Source organism: Elephas maximus, chromosome 19 (genome assembly GCF_024166365.1).
Source record: "Elephas maximus indicus isolate mEleMax1 chromosome 19, mEleMax1 primary haplotype, whole genome shotgun sequence".
Lineage (NCBI taxonomy): Eukaryota > Metazoa > Chordata > Mammalia > Proboscidea > Elephantidae > Elephas > Elephas maximus.
Window position 1 is genome coordinate 53,647,137 of NC_064837.1, and position 16,644 is coordinate 53,663,780.

The 16,644-nt window shown below is 37.3% G+C and overlaps 1 protein-coding gene across 1 annotated transcript in view; it reads left to right on the top strand.

Annotated features, from left to right (window-relative positions):
• EFCAB3 (EF-hand calcium binding domain 3) overlaps window positions 1-16,644 on the top strand; it is a 573,675-nt gene that overhangs the window by 461,113 nt on the left and 95,918 nt on the right. Inside the window, exons 150-154 of the mRNA XM_049861611.1 lie at window positions 363-467; window positions 1,666-1,719; window positions 3,488-3,592; window positions 4,417-4,470; window positions 16,177-16,281. Of these exons, the coding sequence (XP_049717568.1) occupies window positions 363-467; window positions 1,666-1,719; window positions 3,488-3,592; window positions 4,417-4,470; window positions 16,177-16,281 (423 nt within the window). The remainder of the gene's footprint in view (window positions 1-362; window positions 468-1,665; window positions 1,720-3,487; window positions 3,593-4,416; window positions 4,471-16,176; window positions 16,282-16,644) is intronic.

The window sequence follows — 16,644 nt, forward strand, 5'->3', positions numbered from 1 at the left end:
TTACATAAGTCAATGTAATATGTCCTGCCGGAATGATTTCTATTACCAATTCATTATCCAATTTGATAACTAAATTTTGTTCTGCACATCATTCCCAATATTAAGAGAGCCTTCCTTATCGTAATATTATGGAAACAAGATTTGCCTTGACTTCTCTATTAACCTGCTATATTTGCACATGTTTCATTTTTGCCTTTGCTCTTTAACCCCAAATTGAGAGGGATGCTATATAAGTTATTTTAAGTATAAACAGATATATATCATCACAGCTCATATAGGTTAATAACAAGTTCTTATGAATCTCTTCAAAATATTGAGTTATTAATTTCTAAAATTCTCACCGACAAACTGTCTTTTCAAAGGAGAGAAAATTAATGTCAGTGATCTGAAAAATGTTATTGGAGACATGGGAATAGAAGTCAATGATAAGGAATGCCTAGAACTGCAAACAGTACTGCCAGTTGATGGTGAGCTGCATATGTGTTATTGTAACCTTCAGGGGTGTTTAGCTGTATGGTTTTACTTTTGAAATTTATATTTTAAAGTAATGCATGTTCAGATGTTACCTGGACCCATGCTCCAGCTCTTATTTCCACATGAACCGTGTATTGGATCTCCATTATTCTGTACCCAGGTGCAGAATTCAACCCCCCAAAAGAATCCTCTTCCACAAAATCACTGCTGATTTTTGCAAGGGAGAGGAAAGAAAGGGATTTACATCTTGTATCTGTCAGTCAACAGTCCTTATGAGAGATTTCTGTTCTCTCCTTTTCCATACATTGCCACTGAGGATTACCTTTTCCTGACCCTTACCCCTCACAGTGATATAAACCCTGAAAACTCCTTCCGCCCTGCTCCTTGATTTCTGAAAGGATGTCAACTTTCTCTCTCCTCTCTTTTACGAATATTGTTTCTTCCTTTAAACAAAAGACTCGACATGTACCCAAAGTGAGTTTATAAAAGCATGTTCTCAACAATGGCCTATCTCTCCCCACTCTTACACCAGCATCTAGAAAATTAAATTTTTCCACACTGTTTTTTTTTTTGTTAGACCAGTTTGGGAATTAGCAAAACCTTCAATCGGAAGCTTTGCCGTCAAGGACTAAGCAAGTCCTTACTGTTCCTATTATGCTACAGATAGGACAGACTTTAGGAGTAATAAGTAAAGGAAGATGGAAAGTAATAAAAATGTGATAAAAAATAAGGGATTAGAGGAGTTAAAAATAGAAAAGGAAAAGATGAGCATGTGAGTTTCAACTCTGAAACATAAACCAACAGTTGCCTTGGATGTCAAAAAATAAGTAGATCCATTAAAAAATAACCCTAATGTTATGCGAGGTACTTTCCTCACCAAATGCAGTGATGACACATAATCCCCATTTTACAATGTAGGAAATCGAGGCACAGAAATGGTAAGTAATTTGCCTAAGGCCGCTAAGCTAGTAAGTACTGGAGCAAGAATTTGAACACATACTCTTAGACCCTAGACTACATTTCTATACCTTAACGGGAGCTTTTGTTGTTGCTTAATTTTTTTTTTTTTTAACTTTATCATGATTTGAAGTTGAAGGAGAATAGATTTCTAAGGTCACACAAAGAAAAGTCTGAATCTTGTATTCTCTTTCTGAGTCATTCTCTGTCCTGAACTGTACCTTTTTTTTGCAGGTGATAAAAAAGTTTTTCTGAGTAGATTGCTAACAGGTTTGAAGTCCTTCAAAGGTGGGTATAAATGTGATGAGAAAATGTATCAGATTGAGATTCTCATTCTTTGCAGTTATATTTTTCCCTTCTGTATATTTCCTTTATAGTCATTGTTTTTTTTAGGTGTATCTGCATTTTATCAGAGATGCTCTCATATTGTATCTTGGAATTTATGCCCATAGTCTCTCAGGTTTTTCTAAGATGTTTTTAAAAGAGAAAGCAAATCTTAGTCTACACTAGTGATGAAATTCATTCAGAGAATTTGATCAGTAGAAAAGAAAACTAATCTGAGAATTCAAGTAACGTAGTTAAACCTATTCAGTAGTTTAAAATATTACATTAATTTTCTCCACTGCTGTCACTCACTAGGGAATTTCTCAACTGTCTTTAAAACTTTGTACCATCAAAATAAAAAATATGTCCAGGAAATGTTAAGAAAAAAAAAAAAGTGGCATAAAAATGCTTGGTATTACTACATTTTTATTTTAAAGAAAATGTGTGTGTGTGTTTAGGAAAATATCTGGAAGGATACCTACCTGAATGTTATTAACAGTAATTACCTTTAATGAATAAAACTAGGAAAGGATTAGATATAAAGATCTTCATATTTTATTCAACTTATTTCTATATTATTCCCATTTCTCACGATAAGCATGTATTAGACTCTTGTACTATGTAGGCTTGGTCCCAGAATCGGACTCAAAGGAACCAGTCTTAAGTATCTCTGCAGTTGTCTTTCTGTGTACTCTTGGACAGGTCTAGTTAGAGTACTGGCCTTCCTAGTACTGAAAGCAGCTATCATAATGCTCAGCTGGGAATAGTTAGTTTTCTTTATTTTTTTATTGTAAAAACTGTCACATGTCCATTAAATATAATACTTGGATTTAAAAAAATAACTACTATCCAATCACAACCACTCAATATTTTGAAGCCCTTTGTAGTTAAAAATAACAGAAAATCTCATGTAGTCACAATTGCTCTGAAAATCCCATGGAAGACTCCATAAAAGAGACCAACGTACTAGTCTTGATAAGTCCAACATAGTCACTTTTTCCTTTATGTTGACACAGATTTATATTTCTGTAGTTGAGCAATTAGATGAAGTAGTTAACTTTCATAAGAGCCATGTTATACAAAAATATATCTAATACTAGGAACACATTGAGTTTAGACATTACAATATGACAGGTATGGGGAAATGAGTCCATCTGATGAATAAATTGATATTGTCCACCTCAGGTTCACTCTTGTTATGTGCTTGTTATCAGTGGAATGGCAGAGAGAATCACATGCATTGTTTATATTGTTCATTTTATGTCTCTATTTTTACTGGGTATATAAAAAACATTTTTTTGTGTGTGGTACCCATCTTTTGTAAGGGCTATGTAATTTCCTGTGGCAATAAAATGCTTTGCTTTCCTTGTATGTAATTTCCTGTGGCAATAAAATGCTTTGCTTTCCTTAGCAATAACCCTGTTATTAGATATTTAAATTTTATTGCATTTTCCTGTTTTGTTTTTCTTTTTTACTTATTATAAGTAAGACTATAATGAACACCTTTTTTGGCATAAGCTTTCTCTGCATTCCCAAAAGTAGAATTAGTGGGCTAAGAGTTATGAACATTATAAACGATCCTATAGTTATTGCCAAACCACTTTGCAATAAGGTAATTCCAAATAAGACTTTCACCAGCAGCCAGGCCTATTCAGAGGATTTAACTCATCAACATGAGTATTTTCACATTGTGTCTTTATTGGATTTTTCTCACATTTCTTTCTTTTTTAAGGAGGAAAGGTTGATGTCGATAACCTGAACACAATCCTGGGGAACATGGGGATCAAGCTCAAAAATAAGGAACTTAAAAGCATAATACAAACTCAGCTCACTGATGGTGAGCATTGCAAATAATCATTGTGCCCTTTAGGGAAGAGCGTAGAGTCTTGGAATCATGTATAAGAATTCATAAAACCAGATTGATTTGAGAACTTTAACACATTTTTAAGATAAGACCTTGGGTTAAAATAAAAAGAAATCCTGTCTTGTGTCATTAGTATTTATCTGACATTTTCATCCTGTTTAAGCATGAGTAATACTGAGATGACATTCACAACTGCTAACAGGCCAGAGAATGAGAGGGAGAAACAAACAAGGGAGGGGGTTGGAAGAATGAGTGAATAACAAAGAGAGCCAGAAATGATTGAGAGAAAAATATCCATAATAGGGCATAGTAGAACATCTAATATTTCCTCAAGTAGCTCACAACCACATGTCACCACCATTTTGAGACGGGTAGAGAAATTGAAGACATTAGAGAAAAGCATATTGGGAATTAATGAATGATTCAAAGCCCGTAGCTCAGTATCCAAGGTTATAAGGTTCCTTATATCCAAGGATATAAGGTTCACGAAAAAAAAAAAAAAACAGAACTTAACCTTCATTAATGGTGTCTTTTACGATGCTTTTAAGAAAGTATCTGTAAGACCCAAGAATTGGAACTAGTACATTCGTTATTGGTCAGACCCTGTGTTCAAGAGACATGGGCCAACTACTGTGGTCTCTCTTACTAATAAAGAATCAAGCACTCAAATCTAGGAAATATAAATTTAAAGTGAACACAGATAATCAAGTAGAATAAATAGACTTTCATCGGACACTAGTTCACAATTTTTCTAAGTTCTATGTCACTGTCTGAGTTTTTTATGCTTTGTATTACAGCTAATGGAAAGGCTCCTCTGAAGAAGGTGATGGACAATGTGAAAGCAGTTATGGGTAAGTTAAAAGTTATTGTAAAGATTAACATCCTAATTCTTTAATGATATTTATCATCTTGTCTTTTCAATTAATACATAAATTCATTAGCAGAGTACTAACACCCTTCAGCATCAATCAACAAATAACAAATAGTGATATTTCCAGTATCATTACATCAAACCATGGTCCTCCCCTTATCCCATCACCCCGCATTCCCATTCTTTGAGGTAAAACTACCCTAAATTTTAAGTTACTTATTCTCCTTTTTAAAAATATAGTTTTATCACGTGTATGGTAACAACATACTCTTTCATTTTGCTTAGTTTTGACCACTACAGAAATCCTATCAAACTGTTAGGTGCAGTGAAGTCGGCTCTGACCATGTACCACAGAATGAAACATTGCCCACTCCTGAGCCATCTTCACAATCATTCTTATGCTTGAGCCCATTGTTGTAGCCACTGTGCCAACCCATCTCGTTGAAGGTCTTCCTCTTTTTTGATGACCCTCTACTTTGCCAAGCATGATGTACTTCTTCAGAGACTGGTCCCTCCTGATAACGTGTCCAAAGTATGTGAGATGAAGTCTCACCATCCTTTCTTCTGAGAAGCGTTCTGGCTGTACTTCTTCCAAGACAGATTTGTTCCTTTTTTTGGCAGTCCTTGGTATATTCAATATTGTTCACCAACACCATAATACAAAAGCATCAGTTCTTCTGTCTTCCATTCATTGTCCAGCTTTCACATGCATAGGAGGTGATTGAAAATACTGTGGCTTGGGTCAGGCACACCTTAGTCCTTAAAGTGACATCTTTGCTTTCTAACAGTTTAAATAAAGAGATCTTTTGCAGCAAATTTGCCCAATGCAACACATCTTTTGATTTCTTGACTGCTCCTTTCGTGGGTGTTGATTGTGGGTCCAAGTAAAGTGAAATCCTTAACAACTTCAGTATTTTCTCTGTTTATCATTATGTTGCTTATTGGTCCAGTTCTGAGGATTTTTGTTTTCTTTATGTTGAGGTGTAATCCATACTGAAGGCTGTGGTCTTTGACCTTCATCAGTAAGTGCCTCAAGTCCTCTTCACTTACAGAAAGCAAGGTTTGTCATCTGCATGTTGCAGGTTGTTAGTGAGTCTTCCTCTAATCCTGATGCCGCATTCTTCTTCATATAGTCCATCTTCTCAGATTATTTGATCAGTGCACAGATTGAATAAGTATCGTGAGAGGATACAACCCTGATGCACATCTTTCTTGACTTTAAACCACACAGTATCCCCTTGTTCTGTTGGAATGACTGCCTTTTAGTCCATGCACAGGTATGAGCAGTTAAGTGTTCTGGGATTCCCATTCTTCACAATATTATCCATAATTGGTTATGATCCACCCAGTCAAATGCCTTTGCATAGTCACTAAAACACAGGTAAGCATTTTTCTGGTATTCTCTGCTTTCAGCCAGGATCCGTCTGACATCGGCTATGATATCCTTTGTTCCACACCCTCTTCTGAACCTGGCTTGAATTCCTAACAGTTCCCTGTCGATGTATTGCTGCAACCGATCTTAAATTATCTTCAGCAATATTTTAGTTGCATGTGATATTAGTGATATGTTTGATAGTTTCTGCATTCTGTTGGATCACCTTTCTTTGGAATGGGTCTAAATATGGATCTCTTCCAGTTGGTTGGCCAGGTAGCTGTCTTCCAAATTTCTTGGCATGGATGAGTGAGCATTTCCAATGCTACGTTTGTTTGTTGAAACATGTCAGTTGGTATTCCTGGAACCTTGTTTTTCACCAGTGCCTTCAGTACGGCTTGAACTTCTTCCTTCAGTACCACTGGTTCTTGATCATGTGCTGCCTCCTAAAAGAGCAGAGATTTTTTTGTTTTGGGTTTTTGTGTGTGTGTATGTGTCCCCCAGTATCTAGGATAGTACCTGATATCTTGTGCTAGATCAATGAATATCTGTTAAATTAATTGATTTACTGAGATAATCTTATGTATTTGTTCTTTGATCTTTGATGTGGAAAATGATGTACACAGATTTTTTTTGTGTTGAGTCACTCTTGCATTACTGGGATACACTGAATCTGGTCATGATGTATTATCATCTTTATAGATTGCTGGATTAGGTTTACTAATGTTTTGTTTTGGATTTTTCAGTCTGTTTTCATGAATGAGATTGTTCTATACTTTTCTTTCTTGTACTGTCTTGCTTGGTTTTGGTACCAACGTTATACTTTCTTCCTAAAATCAGTTGGGGAAATTTTTTCTCTCTAGCTAGTTTCTAGAAGTATGTATAAGATTGGAATAATCTGTTTCTTGAAAGTTTGGTAGAACTTGCCTGCAAAACCATTTGGGTTTTCTGTTTTCTTGGTAGGAATATTTTTAACTATTGATTCAGTTTTTATAATGATTATGGGATCATCTAAATTTTTTTCTTGAGTCAGTTTTGGTAAATTATACGTTTCTGGAAATTTATCATTTTAGTATAAGTTTTCAAATATATTTATAGATAGTTTGTAGTATTCTTATTTTAATCTCTATTATATATGTTAAGTCCTCTTTTTCCATAAGCTGAAAAAAATAATCTGTATGCTGAAAAAATTTTCCAAAAAGCTAGGCTATATGAGGAAGAACATGGCATCAGAATTTAAAGAAGAATTATTCACAACCTGAGATATGCAGATGAAAAAAACAATTTTTTTTATTTGTTGCTGTTGAGATAACACAATCTTGCTTGCCAAAAATGAAGATGACCTGAAGCACTTACTGATTAAAGTAAAAGACTACAGCATTCAGTATGTATTACACCTCAACATAAAGAAAGAAAATCCTTACACCTGAACAGATAAACAACATCATGATAAATGGCAAAGAAATTGAAGTTGTCAAGGATTTCATTCTTCTTGGATCAAAAATCAATGTACATGGAAGCAGCAGTCAATAAACTAAACAAACAGATATAGTGCAATCCCAATCCAAATTCCAATGGCATTTTTTTAACAAGATAGAGAAATAAATCACCAACCTCATATGCAGAGGGAAGAGGGCCCAGATCAGTAAAGCATTACTGAAAAAGAAGAACAAAGTGGGAGGCCTCACACTACCTGATTTTAGAACATATTGTACTACCACAGTAGTCAAAACAGCCTGGTACTGGCACGACAACAGATGCATAGACCAATGGAACAGAACTGAGGACCCAGATGTAAATCCATCCACCTGTGAGCAGCTGATAATTTGACAAAGGCCCGAAGTCCATTAAATGGGGAAAAGACAGTCTCTTTAACAAATGGTGCTGGCATAACTGGATATCCATCTGCAACAAAATGAAAAAGGACCTGTACCTCAAACCATACACAAAAACTAACCCGAAATGGATCAAAGACCTAAATATAAAATCTAAAACGATAAAGATCATGGAAGAAAAAATAGGGACAATGCTAAGAGCCCTAATACATGGCATAAACAGTATACAAAACGTTACTAACAATGTGCAAACATCAGAAGAGAAACTAGATAACTGGGAGCTCCTAAAAATCAAACACGTATGCTCATCCAAAGACTTCACCAAATGAGTAATAAGACAACCTACAGACTGGGAAAAAAATTCTGGCTTCAACAAATCCCATCAGTGTCTAATCTGTAAAATCTTCAAGATACTGCAATACCCCAACAACAAAAAGACAAATAATCCAATTAAAAAGTGGCAAAGGAACCGCCCTGATAGGAACACAACAGAGAGTCCCTGAGGGAGCAGGAGAAAAGTGTGGTGCAGAACTCAAATGCACATAAAAAGACCAGACTTAATGGTCTGACTGAGACAAGAGGAACCCCAGAAGACATGGCCCCTGAACTCTCTGTTAACCCAGAACTAAAACCACTCCCGAAGCCAACTCTTCAGAGAAAGATTAGACTGGACTGTAAAACATAAAATAATACTCGTAAAGAGTGTACTTCTTAGTTCAAGTAGATACATGAGACTAATTGGGCAGCGCCTGTCCAGAGGCAGGATGAGAAGGCAGAAAGGGATAAGAGCTGGTTGAATGGACACGGGAAACCTGGTGTGGAAAGGGGGAGTGAACTGTCACGTTATCGGGATTGCAACTAGGGTCACATAATATGTGTATACATTTTTGTAAGAGAGATTAACTTGAGCTATAAGCTTTCACTTAAAGCACAATAAAATAAATAATGGGCAAAGGGTATTAACAGACACTTCACCAAAGAAGACTTTTAGGTGGCTAACAAACACATGAGGAAACCCTCACGATCATTAGCCATTAGAGAAATGCAAATCAAAACTACAATGAGATACCGTCTCACCCCAACAAAGCTGACACTAATCCAAAACAACACTAAATAGTAAATGTTGGAGAGGTTGTGGGAAGATCAGCACTCTTAAGTGCTGCTGGTGGGAATGTAAAATGGCACAAACACTTTGGAAAACAATCTGGCACTTGCTTAAAAAGCTAGAAATAGAAATACCATATGATCCAGCAATCCCACTCCTAAGAATATATCCTAGAGAAATAAGAGTCATCACACGAATAGTCATATGCACACCCATGTTCATTGCAGCATGGTTCACAATAGCAAAAAGATAGAAACAACCTAGGTGCCCATCAACAGATGAATGGATATACAAATTATGGTATATACACACAATGGAATACTATGCATCGATAAAGAACAATGATGAATCCAGGAAACATGTCACAACATGGATGAATCTGGAGGGCATTATGCTGACTGAAATTAGTCAGTCACAAAAGGACAAATACTGTATGAGACCACTATTATAAGAACTCAAGAAAAGATTTAAACACAGAAAAAAGCATTCTTTGGGGAGAGAGGGAGGGGGAATTCACTAACTAGATAGTAGACAAGGATCAACTTCGGTAAAGGGAAGGACACCACACAATACAGGGCAAGTCAGCAAAATGGGACCAAAGCGAAAGCTAAGAAGTTTTCTGGACACATACAAACACTTTGAGGACAGAGTAGCTGGGGCTGGGGACTGGGGGCCATAGTTTTCAGGGGACATCTAGGTCAATTACATAAAGTTTATTAAGAAAATGTTCTGCATCTCACTTTGGTGAGTGGTGTCTGGGGTCTTAAAAGATTTCAAGTGGCTATCAATTGGTCCCATCCCATTTGGAGCAAAGAGAATGAAGAAAACCAAAGACATAAGGAAAATTTTAGCCCAGGAAACTGAAAGGCCACTCAAACCAGACACTCCACCAGCCTGAGGCCAGAAGAACTAGATGGGGCCAGGTACCACCAATGACCACCCTGACAGGGAACACAACAGAGAGTCCTGGACAGAGCAGGAGAAAAGTGCAGAGCAGAACTCAAATTCACATGAAAAGACCAGATTTAATTGTCTGACAGAGACTGGAGGAACCCAAAAACTGTGGCCCCCAGATGCTCTGTTAACCCAGAACTGAAACTATTCCTGAAGCTCACTTTTCAGAGAAAGAATAGACAGAACTATAAAACAAAAAATAATAAATGTGAGGAGTGTGCATCCTAGTTCAATCAGATACACGAGACCAAATGGGTGGCTCCTGTCCAGAGGCAGTGTGAGAAGGCAGGAAGGGACAGAAACTGGTTGAATGAACACAGGGAGCCCAAGGTGAAAAGACAAGTGTGCTGGCACATTGTGGGGATTGCAACTAATGTCACAAAAGCAATATGTGTATAAATTTTTGTATGAGAAATTAACTTGAGCTGTAAGCTTTCATCTAAAGCACAGTAAAAAAAAGAAAGAGAAAGAGAGAGAAATTAAGTGATGTTGTATTAGGCTTGGTTCTCTAGAAAAGCAAAATCAGTAAAGCATACAAATATATACAGAGAGAAATTTATATCAAGGAAATGGCTTATGTGGTTGTAGAGCCTGAAAGTCCCAAGTCTGTGGGCCAGGCTGGAAGCTTCTCCTGACTGACGTAGCTGCAGAGGCTGGCAAACACAAGATTGGAAAGTCAGACAGCAAGCCTCTGGTTCACAGGCTGTGGAGACCGACGAATCCCAAGATCGATGGGCAAGACAGCAGGCAAGCTGCTCGCTCAAGTCCCAAGAACCGAAGGTCAGATGAACAGAAGCCAGCTTCAGGATCCAGAGCAAGCAAAAGCCCATAAGCCATGCCAAAAAGTCCACCCATATTGGATGCAGGCCACACCCCCAAGGAAACTCCCTTTCAACTGATAGGCTACTCATAGCAGATCCCATTGTGGAGGTGATCACATTATATCACATCTCATCTTGGAGAGCTGCCAAACTATGTCATAACTGCCCAGGACCACTGAGAATCATGGTAGCCCAGCCAAGTTGATACACAACCTTAACTGTCACAGTCTACCCTTGTCAACTTGGTGTCTGTACACATTTCCTTGAACCATGTAAAACCTCTGAATAAAGACAGTTATAAAGTCCTACTTGCACCTGACGTGATACGACTAACACGTGTACAACCGAAAATATACTAGCCCTGTTTACATCTTGTATTTTATAAGAGAAGAAAACAAAAATATTTAATGCAAACATACAAGGAAGAAATACTCATAACAGTTACAGTCCTCATTTCTGTAACCGATCACATGGTCATAACTGGTATTTAGAACTACCTCCTTCTACCATCCATTCCCTATTACTTTTGCCGTTAGCAAGCACTTCAGCTGGTCATGGTTCTTTGCCTGGTGGGGTGACCCAAACCTTCATTCCCAGGTCATTTATGCAGCACTTGAGCTTTGACTGTGAAGCCCTGAACTCGTCTCTTTCTTTCACCACCTTGTCTAGCAAAAGTAGGACCGACCAGTCACCTTCCTTATACTTCTCATTATGACAAAATTGTAGAAAGGTATCAAACATGAGATAACCCAGAGCCTCGCCTCTCACCAATACCTGATCTATTGGTGGTGATATTTTGCGTGTTTCTATTGCCACCTCATGCCATGGATTAGTAGTGCCCTCTTTACTACTGGAAGCAGAGTAATCAACATCTTTAAGACTAACCAGACTTGAGAACCAGTTTAGAAACCTCATCTTTACAATTTTGTTTCTCTAGAACCACTCTCGGTACCAAATGTCTTAGACTGGGTTCTCTAGATAATCAAAACCAGTAAAGAGTATAAATATATAGAGAGAGGGATTTATATCAAGGAAATGGCTCACGTGGCTGTAGAGGCTGGAAAGTCCGAAGTTCGTGGGTCAGCCTGGAGGCTTCTCTCGACTGACATAGCTGTAGGAGCTAGCAAACCCAAGATCAGCAGGTCAGACGGCAGGCCTCTGGCTCACACACTGCAGAGACTGACAAATCCCAAGATCAGCAGGCAAGATAACAGGTAGGCTGCTAGCTCAAGTCCCAAAAACCAGAGGTCATACAAACAGGAGCCAGCTGCAGGATCCATAGTGAGCAAAAGCCCACAGACCTTGGCATAAAGTCCACCTATATTGGATACAGGCCACATCCCCAAGGAAACCTCCTTTCAACTGCTTGGCTACTCACAGCAGATCCCATCATGGAGGTGATCACATTATATCAGATGTCATCATGGAAATGATTGCATCATTATACAACTGCCAAACTGCATCATAACTGCCATATCACGGGGAGCCATGGCCCAGCTAAGTTGACACACAGCCTTAATGATCACATTGCATTGGGCGAATCTGCTGCAGAAGACCTCTTTAAAGTGTTAAGAAGCAAAGATGTCACTTTGAAGACTGAGATGCACCTGACCCAAGCCACGATATTTTTTAATCACCTTATATGCATATGAAAGCTGGACAGTGAAAAAGGAGGACCAAAGAAGAATTGAAGCATTTGAATTGTGGTGTTTGGGAAGAATATTGAATATGCCATGTACTGCTACAAGATCAAAAAAAGTCTGTCTTGCTAAAAGTACAGCCAGAATGCTCCTTAGAAGTTCCCTAGAAGGATGGTGAGACTTCTTTTGCTTACCTTGGACACGTCATCAGGAAAGACCAGTTGCTGGAGAAAGACATCATGCTTAATAGGGGGTGAGAGGGAGATCCTCTACAATATGGATTCACTCAGTAGCTGCTGTATCTTTGTTTTCTTATTCATTATTTTCTGTTTTTAATTTTATATTTCCTACTTCTTTTGGATTCATCCTATTGTTCTTTTTCTAATTTCTTAAGTTGGATGCTTCACTGATTAATTTACACTATTTGTTCCTTTTTAATATAATATTGAAGCCTCTTAAGTTGTCTTGTAAACAATCTTTTCTACAGCCCATAAATTTAATCATAATTTCCATTTGATTTCTTATTTGATCTGAGTTATTTAGAAGTGTTTTTGTGATTACTAAATACATGGGAGTTTTTGTTTACCTATTTTTTATTGACTTCCAATTTAATTGCATTGTGTCAGAAAATATAGTCTGTATAATACCAATTATTTAAAGGTTGTTGAGACTTCTATATGGCCTGGGACATGGTCAATTTTTGTAAATGTTTTGTGTGTGCTTGAAAAGAACGTGTATTCTCTAATTTTGAGAAGCTGGAATTTAAATACATTTAATAAATCAATCTTGTTAATTATATTGTTCAAGTATTCTATATTTTAGCTACTTATTTATTTGTTAACTTATTTATTTTGCTCTTTGACCTACCAATAAATGAGAGGACTGTATCAAAAGCTTTCACTCTGATGATGGATCTGATGAACTTTGGAGCTAGATTGTCTGAGTTCACATCTGGCTCTGTCACTTACTAGCTATGTGTCCTTGGGCTGGTCACTTACTCTCTCTCACATTTAAAATGGGGATAATAAAGTTACTTCTTCATAGGGTTGTAGGAAGATTAAATGAGTTAAATATAAAGCATTTACAACAGTGCCTGGCTTTTAGCAAACGCCATAAAAGAATTAGAAATATATTTATATTGATATTTAGTTTATGTTTGTATAAATTTCTATCAAATTTTCCACATATATTTTGGGGATATTTATTTGGTATACACAAGTTTAGAATTCCTTCCTCATCCTGATGAATCAAACTTTATATTATTTTGTAGTAAACCTCTTTGTCATAAAAATTTATTTTCTCTGATATTAATGTAACTACCCTCTGCTTTCCTTTGGCTAGTATTCCTAGTATGTCCTTTTTCACCTTTAGCTTTCAACCTTGCCATGTCATTCATATTTTAGGTATTTCTTCTGGCAGTGTATATAGCTGGATTTTGTAATCTTTTTCTTAACTGATAAGCTTTACCACATTTGCATTTTTTATACTTCCTTATATATTTTTACTTGTTTCTACCATCTTACTTTTTGCTTTATATTTTGCCACTTTTTCTAGCTTCTTGCTGTTTTAAGTATTGATGGAGTTTTTTTGTTTTGTTTTCTTATTTTATTTTCCCTGTTGTTGTTAGGTGCCGTCAAGCCAATTCCAACTCATAGTGACGCTATGTACAACAGAGCAAAAACACTGCCTGGTCCAGCACCATCCTCGCAATTGTTATGCTTGAGCCCATTGTTGCAGCCAGTATGTCAATCCATCTCATTGAGGGTGTTCCTCTTTTTTGCTGACCCCTTACTTTACCAAACATGTTGTCCTTCTCCAGAGACTGGTCCCTCCTGATAACATGTCCAAAATATGTGAGATGAAGCCTCACCATCCTTGCTTCTAAGGAGCATTCTGGCTCTACTTCTTGCAAGACAGATTTGTTCATTCTTCTGGCACTCCACAGTATATTCAATATTCTTCGCCAACACCGTAATTCAAAGGTGTCAATTCTTCTTCTGTCTTCCTTATTCATTGTCCAACTTTCACAAGCATACGAGGCAATTGAAAACACCATGGCTTGGGTCAGATGCACCTTAGTCCTTAAAGTGACATCTTTGCTTTTTAACACTTTAAAGAGATCTTTTGCAGCAGATTCGCTCAATGCAATGCATCTTTTGATTTCTCGATTGCCGCTTCCATGTGCGTTGATTGTAGATCCAAGTAAAATGAAATCCTTGACAGCTTCAGTATTTTCTCTGTTTATCATGATGTTGCTTATTGGTCCAGTTGTGAGGATTTTTGTTTTTCTTTATGTTGAGGTACCACCCATGCTTCAAGTCTTCTTCATTTTCAGCAAGCAAGGTTGTGTCGTCTGAATTCATTTCCCCTCTAGAGTTAAATTTATGCCCTAGAATTTATAGAGCTAGATAGAGATGATGGTTTTAAAACATTATGACTGTCCTAAATATCACTGAGTTGTATACTTTAAAATGGTTAGTTTTATGTTACATGAATGGTTACCTCAAAAAAATTTTAAAAAGCCACGTCCAGCACAAAAGTGACACACAAAGGTGCAGGCAGGGAAGGGCATGAAGGGATGGCAGTAGATTGGAAACAATCCACCCTGATGGGAAGGGGAATTTACTACTGACATTATTTGGAATTGCCAGCATGTGCTGATAATAAAAAGCAGACCTATTTTTATTTAGTTTTATTATTATTTTTTAATTCTCCACAAATAACATACCTCCTGATTGCCTGCACCCAGTGTGGATCACTCCTGTAACCACCACCCTCCCAGGATATCACTGGAAATAACATAATATAATATTTCGTTTATGAAAGGTTTGAAAAAAAAGGCAAAACTTGGGTAGTAAATGTATAAAGAAAAGCAAAAAGCGATTGTCCAAAAAGTCAGGATAGTGTTTACTCTAGGGAATGGGAAAGAGTATAAGGAAGACCTTTAGAGTGCTGTCAATGTTCTGTTTCTTCACCTGGATGGCAGTTACAAGGATACTGTTACAAGCATTTGTGTCCAATTGACTAAAGTCAGTCTTTGGATTATCTGTGTTGACTTTCATTTCCTAGTAGCAAGTCCTGTATTTTGTAAAATATTTGCCAACAACAATACACTTCAGGTCTCCACCAAAATAGTCAAAATCTGTATCAGGGATCAGCAAACTACTGTCCATGAGCCAAATCCAGCCTACTGCCAGTTTTTATAAATAAATGTCACTGGAATACAACTACGTTCATTTGTTTATGTGTTGTTAATGGCTGCTTTTGTGATGCAATACCAAGTTGAATAGTTGCAACAGAGACTGTAATGCCTGCAGAGCCTAAAATATCTACTATCTGGCCCTTTACCAAAAAGATTATCATAACAGTCAAATAGTCGAACAATTTGGGGGAAAACAGAGAAACTATTAAGTCAACCTTTTCAGTATCTTAATTTACTAGACAATTACCTAAATCCCCAATTTACTGGGAATTGTGCTGTCTTAGGGAGTTCCTAGATGGTGCAAACGGTTAAACATTCAGCTACTAACTGAAAGGTTGTTGCTTGTTCACATCCACTAAGAGGGGCCTCAGAAGAAAGGTCTGGCAATCTATTTCCAAAAGGCCACAGCCATTGAAAACTCTACGGAGCACAGTCCTACTTTGAAATACATGGGGTTGCCATGAGTCAGAATCAGTTGATGGCAACTGATTTTGGGGGGGGTTTTGTCTTTTTTGTGTGTGTGTATGCTGTCTTATCTGCCAGTTACGAAAGCACCTGTTCCACCAGGGTCAAGGGAATAAATCTAATTGTATACCTTCCCTTAACTCCACTAGATAAGTCTTACTGTGTCTTTATTTTTTTACCTAGCAGCTGGGGGTGGTGATATATAAACATGGACAACTTTCTTCCGTATTTTTAAATACTTCAGCTAGTTCTTAATATTGTCAACTGTACTTGCCATTTCTGTTTCTCAAAGGAGAGAAAGTTAATGTCAAAGATATGAAAAATTTTCTGGAAGACCTTGGGATAGAAGTCACATCTCATGAATGCTCAGAACTGGCAAAATACCTGCAAATTGATGGTAAGCATTTCAAATACTATTAGAGTTTTTGAAGAAGCTTAGCCTTGTATGTTTAAGACAACTTTAAAAACAAAATTCTACCTATTTAAATGAATTAGTTTCTTTTATAAGGATCAGCACAAAGCTGGTTCCCTATGAGGGGAAGGTTAAAGATGTCCCAAATGTCCAACTTTTCCAGACTGCTCTACCAATTCATCATCTCTAACATCAACTACTCCCCGTACCCTCTGTACTCTCATGTTCGGGTTCGATAATTCACGCAACAGAACTCATGGGATTATCAAAGAAATGGCTCACATGGTTGTGGAGGCTGGCGAGTCCCAAATCTGTGGGTTAGGCACAGGTTTCTCCTGACCCACGTGG